At 39.6% G+C, this 17,921-nt stretch overlaps 1 protein-coding gene across 1 annotated transcript in view; it reads right to left on the reverse strand.

The window, feature by feature from the left end:
* Positions 1-15,222: 15,222 nt before the first annotated feature.
* LOC109094959 (reversion-inducing cysteine-rich protein with Kazal motifs-like) overlaps positions 15,223-17,921 on the reverse strand; it is a 57,309-nt gene continuing 54,610 nt past the window's right edge. Inside the window, 2 exon segments of the mRNA XM_042751882.1 lie at positions 15,223-16,049; positions 17,446-17,601. Coding sequence (XP_042607816.1) covers positions 15,840-16,049; positions 17,446-17,601 — 366 coding nt within the window. The 3' untranslated portion in view covers positions 15,223-15,839.

A 17,921-nucleotide genomic window follows, 5' to 3' on the forward strand; every position in this document is an offset into this window, starting at 1 on the left:
TTTATGTGCGAGTATAACGAGGCCAGCGGCTGAAACAAGCTTCACTACTAGCATTTCCTTCATCACACAATAGAAAATGTCACCTGCCTTCACTGATTATTTTAAAGCAATTTCACACTACATTTACATTTTTATTTATTCATTTAACAGGGTTCAAAGATATGACCTAGCATATGCTTTGGATACAGTCTCTCAAAGGAAGTCCTTGTTAGCGTTAAAGCAACACAAAGGATGTTCAGACCAAGTCCAATAGCAAGAGTCCGAGTTCAGACCAAGAGCTGTTTGAATTACACAGATTAGATCGTTAAAATTAGTAAAAAAAAAATAATAGGTTCAGTAGACTTTTGGCTTTAAACAAATGGTTATTGTCATGGTGTAAAGAACAGAAACCGCTCTTTGTTAATAATTGCCCTCAGGAGGGTGGTGAAGCAGAAGTAGTCCAGGGGGCGGGATGGAGTGCCAGGCCCATGAAGAGGAACAGGGCCTGGAGTGTGGAGCAATGGTGGGCCTGCAGCTAGGAGCAGTGGTGGATCAGGATCATGAGGCAATGACAGACAATGGAGCAGAGGGGGACCTGGGCCGTGGAGCAGATCCAGAGCAGTATGGAGCCATGGCGGTGCAGGCCTAGCGGGGTGGCCATGGCGGTGCAGAGACATGGACAGACCACTGGGCCGTGACAGGACAGACAGTGAGTTCATGAGCAGCCTCTCCGCCCTTCACAGGACAGGCAGTGAGTTCGTGGACGGCCTCCTTGGCCTCCTCTTGAGGTTCTGCAGCAGACGCCGCCTCCTCTGGAGGTACTGGAGTGGATTTGCGGTCAGGAGAGGCCTCAGGAGCAGACTCATGGACAGAAGCTCTTCAATGGTGGCCATGTTGTGGAGAATCTCTTGAGAGACTGGCATGATGCGAGTAGGCTCTGGCATAGCAGGCATGACGTGAACAGGTGCTGGCTTGGCAGGGATGATGTGAGCAAACCCTGAGGTAGCAGACATGTTAGTAGACTCTGGCTTGGCAGACATGATGTGATCAGGCTTTGGCTTGGTAGACATGATATGAGTAAACTGTGACTTAACAGGCATTTGGTGAGCAGGTCCTGGAGTAGCAGCTCGACGTTAGCAGGCTTTGGCGTAGCAGACATGACGTGAGCAGGCTGTGGCTTGGCAGGCATGATGTGAGCCGACTTTGAGGAAGTGTTGTGTTCCTCCACGACACCCACAGTAAAAGTAGATCCATTCATGCACAAAACAAAGTATATATACTGTTCCAGTGACCAATGGATCTTCCACCCAGGCAACTGAGAATGAATGGGTTAATTTAAACCCACTCAAAAAATGTCCTTAAGGGCCACATCATTTAAAGCCACCAAATGGCACAATCCACAAAAGTCCTGAACATAATCCTCAATGGCCTGATTACCTTGACGAAGGTGGAGGAGACGAACAACTGCTGGGTTCATATTTGTGGGTCGTGTATTCTGTAACGAGTCCACTGAAGGCGAGCATAGATGAACCCAAGTGCAGTTTATTTACAAGGTGCAATCCAAACATCCAAACAGAGACTTGTCTTGAACAGACTTGACGAAACCAGACTAGACTCACCGACAGCAGGTTACAACATTAATAAACAACAAGGCACAATGGCAAAAACATGGCTACTTACGTATACAGACAATGAGGGTCACATGACAAGAACAAACCAATGGGAATCAAGATACATGACTAAAACAGCCAATGAGCAAACAGAACTGATAATCACATGACAAGACAATAACCAATGAGAACATGACACATACACAAGGCAGAGATACATGAGGGCAAGGGAAGCATGACACAAATAGCATAAATCAAACTACAAAATAAAATCCATGAAAACAATGAAAAAGAAACAAAACCCAAAACAGACCTTACAGTTGGCTTCTGTTCTACCCGCTTAAATGTTAGAAGTACTTGCGCTGTCCAATCTATTAAGACTGTGTCTGTTCCCCGAATAGTGAGGTCAAAATATAAATTTAATGTAGGATCTAGAAAAATTTTGATCATGATTAAACTAGAAAAATGTAAAATATATGAACAAAAACTATTTTTAAAGTTTGGGCTCATAAACATTAGATCACTCACACCCAAAGCAGTTATTGTAAATGAAATGATCACAGATAATAGTTTTGATGTACTCTACTTGACTGAAACCTGGCTAAAACCAAATGATTATATTGGTCTAAATGAGTCTACTCCACCAAACTACTGTTATAAACATGAGCCCCGTCAGACTGGTCGTGGGGGAGGTGTTGCAACAATATATAGTGATATTCTCAGTGTTACCCAGAAAACAGGATACAGATTTAACTCAATCGAAAATACTTCTGCTTAATGTTACACTGTCAGATATGCAAAAGAAATCTATCGTATCTCTTTCTCTGGCTACTGTGTATAGACCACCAGGGCCATATACAGAATCCCTAAAATAATTAGCAGATTTCCTTTTCAGACCTGTTGGTTACCGTTGATAAAGCACTTATTGTCAGAGATTTTATAATTCACGTTGATAATACAAATGATGCATTAGAACTTGCGTTTACTGACTTATTAAACTCTTTTGGAGTCAAGCAAATGTCACCGGGCCCACTCAACATTTTAATCATACGCTAGATTTAATTATATCGCATGGAATCGATCTTACTGACATAGATATCGTACCTCAAAGTGATGATGTTACTGACCATTTCCTTGTATCGTGCATTCTGCGTATTAATGATAATAACTATATGGCTCTGCGTTATCGTCCGGGCAGAACTATTGTTCCAGCCACCAAAGACAGATTCACAAATAACCTGCCTGATTTATCTCAACTGCTCTGTGTACCTATAAATACACATGAACTAGACAAAATGACTGGCAACATGGGCACTATCTTCTCTAATACATTAGAAGCTGTTGCCCCCATCAAATTGAAAAAGGTTAGAGAAAAACCGTACTGTGCCATGGTACAACAGTAATACCCACGCTCTCAAGAAAGAAACTCGTAGTCTTGAGCGCAAATGGAGAAAAACTAACTTGGAAGTTTTTAGAATTGGGTGGAAAAACAGTATGTCCAGCTATAGACAGGCTCTAAAAACTGCCAGGGCCGAGCATATCCACAATACTCCACAAATAACCAAAACAATCCAAGGTTTTTATTTAGCACAGTGGCTAGATTATCAAATAACCAGACGCCACCCGATCTAAATATTCCCTCACAGTTAAATAGTAATGACTTTATGAATTTCTTCACTGATAAAATAGATAACATCAGAAATACAATAACAAATGTAGATTAGATTAGATTAGATTAGATTCAACTTTATTGTCACTGCACATGTAAGGTACAAGGCAACGAAATGCAGTTAGCATCTAACCAGAAGTGCAATAAGCAGTAAGTACAGAATATACAAGGTCTACAATATGTGCAATAACTATACAGATAAGTATTATGGACACAATTTACAGATTTTAAATTTTAAATACTATCAGCATGATATACAGATAGGTGTACTATGAACATACTATACAGATGAAATATGTGAAAGTGTATGTACACTATAGGCAGAACTATGAACATATGAACATAATTTACACTATTGCAATGGAAAGTAAAGTGCATAGAAATATTTCAGTGTGCAAATGGGTTATTCAGTGTATCTGGATGAACAGACAGTAGTGCAAGTAATAACAAGTTTACTGTTTTTGCTTGTTGTAAATAAATAAATAAATAAATCGGTCAGGTGTAGTGATGAAGTGGGAGAGGAGTCTGTGTGTATGGTGTGGGGGGTGTCAGAGGGCAGAGTTCAGCAAGGAGACAGCTGTAGGGAAAAAGCTGTTCCTGGATCTGCTGGTCCTTGTCCGGAGGCTCCTGAAGCGCCTCCCGGAGGGCAGGAGGTTAAACAGTCCATGGTCAGGGTGAGAGGAGTCCTTAAGAATGCTGCGAGCTCGACGTAGACAGCGTTTCCTCTGGATGTCCTCAATAGCAGGAAGTGGTGTTCCTGTGATGCGTTGGGCGGTTTTCACCACCCTCTGCAGTGCTTTGCGGTCAGCCACTGAGCAGTTCCCATACCAGACTGTGATACAACTGGTCAGGATGCTCTCGATCGCACACCGGTAAAAGTTCATCACTATTGCTGAAGACAGTTGGTTCTTCTTCAGTGTTCTGAGGAAGAAGAGGCGCTGGTTAGCCTTCTTGACCAGGCTGGAGGTGTTTGTGGTCCAGGACAGGTCCTCCGTTATGGTGGTTCCCAGGAACTTGAAGCTGGAGACACATTCAACAACCATCCCGTTAATGTGGATAGGGTCATGTGTGCTTCCTTTCTTCTTCCTGAAGTCCACAATGAGCTCCTTTGTCTTAATGGTGTTAAGGAGCAAGTTATTGTCAGCGCACCATGTGGCCAGGTGCTGTACCTCTTCCCTATAGGCAGTCTCATCGTTGTCACTGATAAGGCCAATCACCGTGGTGTCATCTGCAAACGTAATAATGGAGTTGGATCCATGCACGGGCTTGCAGTCATGGGTGTAGAGGGAGTAAAGGAATGGGCTCAGCACACAGCCCTGTGGTACGCCGGTGTTAAGTGTGATGGTGGTGGAGTGAGTGTGGCCTGACCTAACATGCTGAGGTCTGTTGGTCAGAAAGTCCATGATCCAGTTACAGAGGGAGGTATTAATGTCCAGGTCTCCAAGTTTTGTGGTCAGCTTGGAGGGAATGACGGTGTTAAATGCTGAACTGAAGTCAACAAACAACATCTGTACATATGTGTTGTTATTGTCCAGGTGTGTGAGTGCTGAGTGCAGCATTGTGCATACTGCATCCTCTGTGCTCCTATTTCTGCGGTAGGCAAGTTGATGTGGGTCCAGTGTGGGTGGGAGGCAGTCTTTGAGGTGTGCTAGGACCAATTGCTCAAAGCACTTCATAATGATGGGTGTGAGTGCTACAGGGCGATAGTCATTCAGGCACATTGGGGAGGAGTGTTTAGGCACTGGCACAATGGATGTGGACTTAAAACATGTTGGCACAGTTGCTTGGGTGAGGGACAGGTTGAAAATGTCTGTGAAGACCCCTGCAAGCTGCTCTGCACATGCCCTAAGCACACGTCCAGGAATGCCGTCCGGGCCGGCAGCCTTGTGTGCGTTGAACCAGCTCAATGCAGTGTAGACATCTGTGGAGGTGAGATTGAGAGGTTGGTGATCTGCTGAGTGTGTGGTTTTGGTGGGCGTCTCCTTGCTGTCGCTGTTGAAGCGAGCATAAAAGTCATTTAGCTCGTTAAGGAAGGAGACGTCCCGTGACCGTTGGAGTGGAGTTACTTGACTTTTAGTCACTGATGACCTGGATGCCCTGCCACATGCGTCGGGGGTCAGAGTTGGAAAAGTGTTCCTCTACCTTCAGCTTGTAGCAGTACTTGGCCTTTTTGATGCCCCTTTTCAGGTTAGCCCTGGATTTACCGTAGGCCTGAGCGTCATCTGACCTGAAGGCAGTGGTTGCGGGCTTTCAGCAGAAGTCGCACCTCCTTGTTCATCCATGGCTTCTGATTAGGGTACGTTGTTATCTGTTTTTCAGTTGTAACACTGTCAATGGTGGTGTTGATGTGATTCAGTACAGAGGAGGTATAGATGTCGATGTCCGTGTGAGAGCCACAGGCAGCCTGAGAAGCAAACATACTCTAGTCTGTGTATTGAAACCTGTCCTGAAATAAAGAGTCTGCTCCAGCTGGCCACACTTTGATGGTCCTCACTGATGGCTTCACACGGTTGATGAGGGGTGAATACTTAGGGGTGAGAAACAAAGAAAGGTGATCAGACTGTCTGAGGTGGGGGAGGGGGGTCGCGATGTAAGGTCCATCAATGTTTGTGTAAACATGATCCAAAGTTTTGCCTCCTCTGGTGTGGCAGGAAACATGCTGATGAAATTTGGGGAGAACTGTCTTTAATTTGCAGTGATTAAAATCACCCGCGACAATAAAAGCAGCCTCCGGGTGAGCAGTCTGTTGTTTACTAATGGCTGCATGAAGTTCGTTCAAAGCAAGCTTGGCCTTAGCATCCGGTGGTGGAATATAGACTGCGGTTATTATGGTGGAAGTGAACTCACGCGGCAGATAAAAAGGTCTACACTTAACCATGAGAAACTCTAGGTTAGCTGAGCAGTGACTCCCAACAGTGACAGTGTTCATACACCAAGCTTTGTTGACATAAATGCATAAATCCACCACCTCTTGTCTTGCCGGAGTCATCTGCCGTTCTATCCGCCCGGAGCGTGTAGCGTCCGGCTAGCTCAATAGCATTATCGGGTACATCGCTGTGTAGCCATGTTTTCTGTGAAAACCCATGACATTGCAGTCCAAAAGTCTCTTACTGTGGGTGATGCGAAGTCGTAACTCATCCATTTTGTTAACCAGTGACCGCACATTAGCGAGGAAAATGCTCGGTAAAGAGAGCCGGAGCGGTTTTAGCTTTAGCTTAGCTCTTAGACCTCCGCACTTCCCCCGCCTTTATTTACGATCTCGACGCCGCCTGCGAGCACTTCCGCCCGGTCGGGTAGAGTGCGTAGCCTCGGGTGTTCTGGCGATCTCAGGGATGAGTCGAAGATTGGTGATAAAACTGTTGGAAAAGCCGATATCCAAAAGCTCCCGTCGGGTGTATGATGTTAAAGCAAAGCTGTTCAGTACGAACATACCCGAGATGAGCAGGAAAAATACTGCAAAATTGCAAAAACTGGAGAGACGCTGAGCCTCGCGATGTGTACGCGCCGCCATCTTGGTCATCTTGGATTCTACAGCGTTTAATACTTTAGTTTTATCCATCGCACCCAAAGATAAACTGCAGTGCTTTACAACTACAGGACAGGAAGAGCTAAATAAACTTATCACTGCATCTAAACCAACAACATGTTTATTAGATCCTGTACCCACTAAATTACTGAAAGAGTTGTTACCTGTAGCAGAAGAAACCGCTTCTCAATATTATTAACTCGTCGTTATCTTTAGGTCACGTCCCAAAACCATTCAAGCTGGCAGTTATTAAGCCTCTTGTTAAGAAACCACAACTAGATCCTAGTGAACTGGCAAATTACAGACCCATTTCAAATCTTCCATTTATGTCTAAAATTTTAGAAAAAGTTGTGTCTCCTCAATTGTGCTCCTACCTGCAAAAAAATGATCTCTATGAAGAATTTCAGGTTTCAGGTCAGGTTTCAGGCCCCATCATAGCACAGAAACTGCTAAAATTACAAATGACTTGCTTCTTGCTTCAGATCAAGGCTGCATCTCATTGCTAGTTTTACTTGATCTTAGTGCTGCGTTCGACACCATAGATCACGACATACTCATAGATCGATTACAAAACTATACAGGTATTCGAAGGCAGGCTTTAAGATGGTTTAGATCCTACCTGTCCGATCGCTACCACTTTGTTTATTTAAATGGGGAGTCATCTCATTTATCACTAGTAAAAATGGAGTGCCACAAGGATCTGTCCTAGGTCCTCTGCTATTTTCAATATACATGTTGCCCCTTGGTAAATATCATTAGAAAATACGGGATTAGTTTCCACTGTTATGCTGATGATACTCAACTATATATCTCAACAAGACCAGGTGAAACTTCTAAATTATCTAAGCTAACAGAGTGTGTTAAAAATGTAAAAGATTGGATGACCAATAATTTTCTCCTATTAGATTTGGATAAGACAGAAATATTACTTATTGGACAAAAAACATTACACAGAATCTCGTAGATTACAGTTTGCAATTAGACGGATGTACTGTTACTTCCTGTACAGTCAAAAATCTGGGTGTTATATTAGACAGTAACTTGTCTTTTGAAAATCATATTTCCCATGTTACAAAAACAGCATTCTTCCATCTTAGAAACATTGCCAAGCTACGAAACATGTTAACTGTTCCTGATGCAGAAAAGCTAGTTCATGCGTTCATGACCTCTAGACTGGACTATTGTAATGCACTGCTAGCTGGTTGTCCTGCATCTTCAATATACAAGCTACAGGTAGTCCAAAATGCAGCGGCTAGAGTCCTTACCAGGTCAAGAAAATATGATCATATTACCCCAATACTACAATCTTTACACTGGGTACCTATTAAGTTCCGTATCAGTTACAAAATATTATTACTTACTTATAAGGCCCTTAATGGTTTATCTCCTGCGTACCTAACTAGTCTTCTACCACGCTACAATCCACCACGCTCCCTAAGGTCACAAAACACTGGACTTTTGATAGTACCTAGGATAGCAAAGTCCACTAAAGGAGGTAGAGCTTTTTCACATTTGGCTCCCAAACTCTGGAATATTCTTCCTGATAATGTTCAGGGTTCAGACACACTTCCTCTGTTTAAATCAAGATTAAAAACACACCTCTTTGGCCAAGCATTCAAATAATGCATCTCATAATTTTGGACTGCAGTTATATCTGATCAAATGCGCATTATTATTCTTTAGCTTGGGTTAAACTAATTAATTGTACTTGGCTGGAACAACAGCTACGCTAATTATGTCTCTATTTGTTTCTCTGTTTCTGCTGGATTTACATCCCGTGGTAACTATGATCTCAGAGGACCTCAGATGATGCCAAGAACACCTGAGAAGAGATGATGCCAACCCCTCAGAGGACCTCAGATGATGCTAACCCAGAGACAACATACAGAACTACCACATTTTGCTATAAGTTTGATTGCATCATAATCTTAATTGCTGTTAATAGTGTTAATCGTTAATAATAAACTTGAATTAAATTAAATTCACAACTGCACTGAAAAAAAAACTTGGTGTAGATGTAATTTTCACTCAGAAATTTATTTTAAATAATTTCACCAACGATCACAAAGAAACACCATATAACACATTACATTTAATATAAAACACAAAAAAATAAATACAAAAACACTTAAAAAAAAACACTGTATATACTGTATATGTGAGTGTGTGTGTGTGTGTGTGTGTGTGTGTTGTGTTTCTACAATGATAAAACAGGAAACCACAATTTTTCTATTTAGATTCTTTTTCTACTAAGATGTTGTGCACAAATTGTTCTTTTAAACCAACTATTTGAGTTCACAGTCAGACTACCAAATTTGACACTAAGCTATAATGACTTCAGAAGACTGGAATATTTCCAGGGAATGTATGGAATACTTTATGAGCTCCTTATGAACTTCCTGTATGAACTGTGTTGTAAATTCTAAATTCGTGGAAAGCTGAAAAATAAACAGGTTTGGAACAAAAAGTTTTCCTTTAAGCCACTGTATAAGTAATAGCACCTTATTTTAATAAATACACCATATTTGAAACTAAACTTATGCTATACCCTTTAATGATGAACAATGAATGTGTCATAGATGCCTGATGGTATGACACACAGCGTATGTGTTTCCCATGATTTCTTAAACATTCATCTACACGGAAATTAGTCTAAAAAGGGAGCAAAAACACTTGACATAAAGGATGAATATGAGTTTTGGTGTGAAGCAAGCGGTGTGTTAGGTGTAAAATCAGCAGTAGTCATGGCATGATCGTTGGAACGTTCAGCTGGACTGTTTGCATTACCACAGCTCAATTCTTAATGCTTGTGGCCACTGAACTTCCTCCACAATGTGTTTTACATAAATACATTGCTCCTGCCCTCATTTTTCACACTTATGCATTGTGATAATGATGCACGCTCCTCTGCAGACCTCATATTTCAATGCATTTCATTAAGTCTGTCTCATCCTGTCAAGGTTAATGGAGGAAATCATAGCAGGCTGCTGAGGGCTGTAGATGGGTAATTTCAGGCGCTGTGGGTGGTGTGTAAGATTCCCTTCATATGTGGATCACCAAAGCCTGCTGAGATTCAGTAAGACAGGACTGCATCACAATTTTTGCTAATTTTTAATTGCATATTTGCATCCAGGCTTGTGTGAACAACTAGCAGTAGGTTCAGAAATCAACCAGAGTGATTCCCACAGAGAAACTGTGTCTCTGTATGTCCTTGAGCATTTATTTTGCACACCAGACCTGCTCGATTGGTACGTTTCTCTAGTTTTTTAGACCAACTTATTAAAGACATACAGCCTGTCCTCCAGCACCTGTGCATGTTCCCCAGTGACGTCTGAAGGAGGATGATGAAAGATCTCAGATGTTTGTGCAAAGGATGGTAATTCAGTCCTGAGTAAAGGCCACACAGAGCTGCAGACTTAATAAGATCTCACACACTTAGCGCTTAGCTGTTTTTCTTCCTGATGTATAGAGTTCAGCAGCCCTGACGTCAAAACCTGAAAACTAATTCAGCACTGGTTCCCTCGAGAATTTCCTACGGGTTTTAATAATGGGGATTTTCAATTCATGACTAAAACAAGGTCTGTGGCAAACATAAAATGGCAATACTCAGGGTTTCTGCAGGTTTTAAGAAGGTAAACTTAAGGCTTTTTAAAGAGCTTTTAAGACCAAGTAAAGGGAATTTAAGAATAAACTGGACAATATAAAACAGGGAACAAAATATGTCAGTATGATTTCTTTGAATGTAAACGTCTCAGGAGTTGAATTAGCAACGCTCCAAAGATTAAAAATACAACTTCCATCAGATATCTCCATTGCTCAAGGATTGAATACTGTGTTCCCAAGCACTGGAATATGGAAATAATCATAACTTTCACTGTACCTGCTAAATGTGCTGTTCTTCTCCAGTATTTGTTCTTGTTTTCCAGCACAAATACCTAAAGATTATTATATTGAGATACATTTACCAGAGAAGAAAAATTACTTAAGATAATAAGACGTGTTTCTGAGAAAGTGATCATAATCATTAAAACAAGCACAAATATCTGCCAATGGGCACAGAAAAATCAACTTTATTCAAAGGGAAGATGAGACAGATACGTGTTCTTGTTTTAAGCATAAATATACAGTACAGTACAGAAAACAAAACAAAAAGACTGACAAAAACTTTTCTTTTCAGTGCATGCAACATTGAATGCCACAACTATGATTTTTAAGACTTTTTTTTTGCTCTGATTTAAGACCTTTTCAAGGCCTTCATTTGTGGAGAGGTTTGTCTTAGTGTTTTGTTCAAAGCAAACCCACTTCATATCACATAATGCAATCAAAGAAAATGGTAGGACTATATAAAAATTCTTTGAAGTCGATATGATTTATTTATTTATTTAAAGTAAATATTAATTCTCTCATCTTTTACTCACCCTCATGTCGTTCCAAACCCATATGACTTTCATTCTTCTGTGGAACATGAAAGAAAATATTTGTACATTTTAATAAGGATGTCATTGTTTTGTTTTGGGGGGTTACATTTTTATACATTCTTTATTAATAAAGCTAAAAGAAAAGTTGTATTTCTGATGCTGTCACAGAAAGCTGAAGCTGCACAGAAAGAGAAAGCGCGTGATCTGACAGATTGATCTGATCTCATTAAAGTCTGTGTGCAGCATGGAATTATGGGTTCTCTAGAAAACACAGGCTTTGTAGAGCGATCGGCGTGTTCTAGGTCAGTTACTAAACGTGGTGGTCTCCTCGTTCTGTGCGTCAGAACAATCTAAAGTGTGCAATCGCCGGGTTCAGGCCCCGATGAACTTTTTCAATGACATCAGGAAAACAGAATTTCATCAACATAAAGCTGCTACTCAGAATTTCACTGGTGCTTCTTATTTGATCTGTGCAATGCAGTTTAAACAGTATTACACAGAACTACCTTGATCTTTTGAAACAGATTAATTTTATATGTACACAACTCAAAACTTCCTTTGCAGACCCAAAGAGCCTTTACTGGTACATCTGTCAGCATGCGGTGACATCGGGCCTGGCCCAACACTCACTCGAGCTCTCTGCGCTTGACCACTTGTCTACTTGCATGATGCATTTCCTGTATTTGGCCCAAGTGTATGACTTTTGATTGTGCAATTGGACACATACAACATAGTGTTGTTAAAATCTAAATAAAGTTTTTACCAAGCTTTATTTATTCACTTTGTACGTTTAATTCTTTGCTCTTTAAACCTCCAAACTTTTGCTCGGTTGTCTCTATGAATGACAGTTTAATTGTGGTGCTTTAAATTAATAAACATTTCACAAATTACACATCCTTATCTCTGTACCGTAGTGTGGCCAAGACCGCTAGTGTCCCTTACGAAAATTAACCATGTTTTTACTACAGTAAAAGTATATTAACCATGTTTGTTTTTTTTTGGTGTATTAATTACCATTTGTATAACCACGGTTTTACTACAAATACCATGGTTAAACTATGGTTAGTGCAGCAAAATGCACTAAACCATGTTTTTTTGGTTTGATTTGTTTTAAAACCATGGTTAATTTTCGTAAGGGGTTATTGGAATAAGCCACCATATTGAATTCAACACGGATGAAAACAAGGCTGTGAGGGTCAAAAACCACAACATTTTCACAACTTTCAGCAGTGTTATTACATTTTTGTCCATTGAAAGTGTTTTTTCAGAAAGAAAGAGTCGCTATATTAAACTACAGTACAATCCAGTGAATGCGCTGTACTTCAGTCCCTCACAGCCTCATTCCTGTACTCTCTACTCTGACAACATCTATTAGCCAAGCCACAGTTAGGAACAGAGGAGGAAGAACATTTTCATTTTAAACCACTGAACACATTGCTTTAAAACAGTTTAATAAACAAAGTTAATATCAAGTAACGTACGTGCTAGACGCAATATTCCAAGTTATACTTTGTCTAGTTTGTCAGTTGAAATTGTTCCAAACAAAGTCCAAACAGCGCCAACATTGTCACTGGTGTTTTGTTCCTGAATGAATCAGGGTTTTGAACGAATCGATTGAGTAAACGATTCAAATGACTCACTCATGAAGACGTCACTTGTCGCCACCTACTGGTGACGTGCGGAATTACTCACTGAAATCCCCACAAAAACACACTGTAACAATTAACAAACACAAGACAGGAGAGAGAAGTGGAAAGTCCAGCGCTGTTTGACTGTGGTTATATCAGCTTTATTGTTTGGTACAATTAAACTTTCAAAGTGGACCACAAGCTCTTGTGATATAACTATAACATATAATGTGTGCCTCTATGTGTGCCTTTATTAATAGAAATATTGTTAAAAGAGATTAATGATTTGAAAAATGATTTTGCCTCATTTTAATTAGACAATTATATATAATCATATCTGACAATTTAATAAATCACACACACAAATTTCTATGCATTACTTACCTTCTAATATGCTGATTTGCTACTCAAGAAACATTTCTGATTATAATCAATGTTGAAAACTGTTTTGCTGCAAAATATTTCTGTGGAAACCTTGATACATTTGTTCAGGATTCACAGATGAATAGAGAGTTCAAATGAATAGCATTTATTTGAAATAGAAATCTTTTGTAACATTAGAAATACTAATGTATTATGATACTTTCTGCTCCACTCTTACATCTTGTTTAGACACTGTTTGCCCCTTGTCTTCCAGCCCAGCCCGTACCACCCCTTCTGCCCCTTGGTTATCTGATGTTCTATGCGAACATCATTCTAAGCTTAGAGCTGCTGAAAGGGTGTGGTGCAGATCCAAAAATACTACTGACCTTTATGTGTAAGTCACTCCTCTCTTCCTTCTCTGCTAATGTCTCCACTGCTAAAAGGACATACTACCATAACAAAATTAACAATTCATCTAACTCTCGCATGCTTTTTAAAACATTTTCCTCGCTTCTTTGTCCTCCTCCTCCCCCTCCTGCTTCATCTCTAATAGCTGACGACTTTGCCACATTTTTCATTAATAAAATTAAAAAACATCAGTGCACAATTTCCCACACCACAATCCATCAAGCACATCTCACAAACAAAACATACACTCATTCACATCCTTCTCTTCACTCTCTGAGGCAGAAGTCTCCAAACTCATCCTTTCTAATCATCTTACTACTTGTCCGCTTGATCCTATTCCATCTCATCTCCTTCAAGCCATTTCTCCTGCAGTTGTACCTGCACTGACTCACATCGTTAACACATCCCTCCACACTGGTGTTTTTCCCTCATCATTTAGACAGGCTCGTATAACTCCTTTACTAAAAGAAACCCACCCTCAACCCATCTCTTTTAGAGAACTACAGACCAGTTTCCCTTCTTCCTTTCATTGCAAAAAACACTTGAACGAGCTGTATTCAACCAAGTCTCTACCTTTCTCACACAGAACAACCTCCCTGACAGCAACCAATCTGGCTTCAGAAGTGGACATTCAACTGAGACTGCCTTGCTCTCAGTTGTTGAAGCCCTAAGACTGTGCTTTTGACACAGTTAATCACCAGATCCTCCTGTCAGCTCTACTGGCAAAGGCCATCTCAGGAACCACACTCCAGTGGTTTGAGTCTTACCTATCAGATAGGTCCATCAAAGTATCTTGGAGAGGTGAGGTGTCCAAGTCTCAACATCTAACTACTGGAGTGCCTCAGGGCTCAGTTCTTGGACCACTTCTCTTCTCTGTCTACATGGCATCATTAGGTTCTGTCATTCAGAAACATGGCTTTTCTTATCACTGCTATGCTGATGACACTCAACTCTACCTCTCATTCCATCCTGATGATCCAACGGTAGCTGCTCGCATCTCAGCTTGTCTAACAGACATTTCTTGCTTGATGAAGGACCATCACCTTCAGCTCAACCTTGCCAAGACAGAACTGCTTGTGGTTCCAGCAAACCCATCGTTTCATCACAATTTCACCATCAAGTTAGGCACATCAACCATAACTCCTTCAAAAACAGCCAGAAACCTTGGAGTTATGATTGATGATCAGCTAACTTTCTCAGACCACATTGCTAAAACTGTCCAGTCCTGCAGATTTGCTTTATTCAACATTAAGAAGATCAGGCCCTTTCTTTCAGAACATGCTGCACAGCTCCTTGTTCAAGCTCTTGTTCTGTCCAGGCTGGACTATTGCAACGCTCTCTTGGCAGGTCTTTTTGATTGCTTCCATTGTCCTCATATGTAAGTCGCTTTGGATAAAAGTGTCTGCTAAATGACTAAATGTAAATGTAAATGTAGAAATATCTTTACTATCACTTTTGGTCCATTTAATGCACAGTGAATAAGATTACTATTATTTTTATTTTTTTAAATGTCTTACTGGCTCCAAATGTTTGTATGATTGTATACATGGTTTATTTATTTTTGATTATCTAGAAACAGTACAACAGAGTCTCAACAATAACATCGACTACAGCATTCTGATTAAATCCTTCCGCAATATGATCACATTTATTATTATCATATAAAAATATACATGTGTAATGTGTTACACACAGAGACACAGAGACAGGAGTCCCATCATGCTACACAGCTGCCAAAGCCAAATAATACTGTCAGGATCAACACTTCCACACACTCGCTCAAAACACGGCAGGCCTGTCAATCATGCAGACACATTGTGACGTTATCATCTCAGAATAGAACACTTTGATTCTCTTTTCAACATAAAGGTTTGTTTTTGCAATACTTCATCATATTAAAAAAAAAAAAAAATCTATACACATACATTTATATAGATATATATATATATATTTATACATTTATAAGCAAGGCATATTGTGTTTACCACTTCACGGATGAGCAGTACGATTGTCATATTTGTTTACATGGCTGGGTTCCTCGTTTTTGTAATTTTTGAAATTAGAGGAACAATAAAATATTTCAAACAATATATCATACTTAAAAAAACAAAACAACAGGCTGTTTTTACAAAGGTACAAAAGTGTCTCGCGAGACCACAGCTCCGTTTCCTTCAGGAAGTCTTTAATACTGAGAGAACAGCCTGGAGTATGATTGTCCTCGTGGGTGGAGGTCAGAGGTCAGAGGTCTCCTGAGGTCAGAGACAGGAGGAGCGAGGAGGAGAAGACACAGAGGGAGAGGGAGAGCGGGGTCAGCGCGGCCGAGCTGATGGTGGACAGCTTGACCTCGGAGTGAAGGAAGGCCGCCAGAGGCACGTGGGCCCCCAGCGTTGGGCTGGCCGAGTTAATGAGAGAGTCGATCTTCTCTGCCTCTTTACTGCAGGCTTCGATCTGCACAGGAGAGCACAACACACTGCATTCAGTCCTGGCACACAGCTTTAGTATTTTTAGGCGAGTGTGAGGAACATCTGGAGCGTCTGATGCAATCGCAGGAAAGACTCCTCCACACATTCACTGTTAGCCTGAGAATACAGACCACTACTGAGTGCTTTCATGCACACTACACTGACTATCATTAAAAACAGCTTTATAGGACAATAGAGAGGCTATAATATTATTTAACATGAGTGAATCATCTAGATAAAAGATTCATCCTTTCACTAGGGATGCATTTTTACTGTATAGAATATCGGTCCAATTATTTATAAAATGTATATATTTATGCCATTTATTGTTATAGGTTGTTATTAAATATTTAAATGTTATGAATAAAATATTAAATATAAATGTTTTTTTTTTTCAGCTATTTTTATATTTAGATGACCTTTGTCAACATTCACTTAGTTAATCTCTAAAACACTAATAATTTAATAATGCTGTTAAACATAAATCTCGTTTAATCAAAATTGAATCTCTGTTTTTCATATTGTTGTGACGCCTAAAGTCACTTTTAAACTGGCTGATTTTAGATTTGAATTTTTAGTTTGAACTTCTTTATCAACTTAATATATAATGAAATTATTAAAACAATTAAAATTGATAATTAATTCTTAATTTACTTAGACAAGATAAATAAAAGCAGCAATTTACTGGTTGTTGGTCATAATTCTCATTGTATTGTTTAGAATTTTTTAAATAATTGTGAGTTATTTATTAACTTAATATATTAATCATTCAAAAAAATAATTGTAACTTATTTATTAACTTAATTTATAATTAAATTACTTAAATAATTAAAGCATTATTTTTTATTTATTTTGACAAAATGCTATAGAATCAGCCATTTCCTGCAATTCATAAAAAAAATTCAAGCTAACTTAATAACTTAATATAAAAAATAAATACTAAATAAAATAAAAAATTAAAATAAAATAAAAAAAAAAAATTAAAAATGTAAATTTATTTTGGAAAAAAAAATACTACAGAATCAGTCATTTACTGTTTATCAGCCATAATCTTCATTGTATTTTAAAATTAGATTTTTTATTTAATTTATACTATTAAATGATTTAATTATTAATAAATTCTAAATTTATTCTGACAAAACACAAAAAAATCAGCCCTTTAAGGGTTATGGGCCAAACCATGAAAATAACATCCCTAATTTGCACATTCGTAGTAAACACAGCAGGTTCAGATGGAGATGAGTTATTTTATGTTTTATTAATATTAGTGGATATTGATTGGTTTACATAGAATCTAACTATGAACCTCTGTTAGCAGAAGCTCTCACGCTGCATCACATGTGATTGATAATTACTGTGCTGTATGTTTTCTGGAGACACACCTGCAGCGGCGTGGGCTGCTGATCAACAGGAACGATGAGGAAGATGAGCTCAGAGTCGATGCTCAGATAGCCGAAGATATCACACTGAGGAACAGAGATGTGCAGACGCAAGATCTTCAGGACGTCATGAACCGTCACCGGCTGATTCCGGTTCAGCTGGAACACACACACACACACACACACACAGTATGAATGCTGCCTCACATAATATGCATTCATCACACAGCACATATACACCTTTCCTCAACAAGCTGCGTAATTTAAAGCGTCTTTCATTTGTTCAAATCACTAACTCTTTTATGAGCAATAGTAACAGTGGAGATCGCAATATTGTATTTATTACTGCAGCATCGGCAAACGTTATTGAGCGTAACTGCTGCATTTATGAAATGCAACACCTGTGACATTAGATTTTATTAAATGTTTTTGGAGGGAGGCCAGACCTGGTATGGAAACATTCACTGTTAATCGTTCAT

Source organism: Cyprinus carpio, chromosome B24, assembly GCF_018340385.1.
Source record: "Cyprinus carpio isolate SPL01 chromosome B24, ASM1834038v1, whole genome shotgun sequence".
Lineage (NCBI taxonomy): Eukaryota > Metazoa > Chordata > Actinopteri > Cypriniformes > Cyprinidae > Cyprinus > Cyprinus carpio.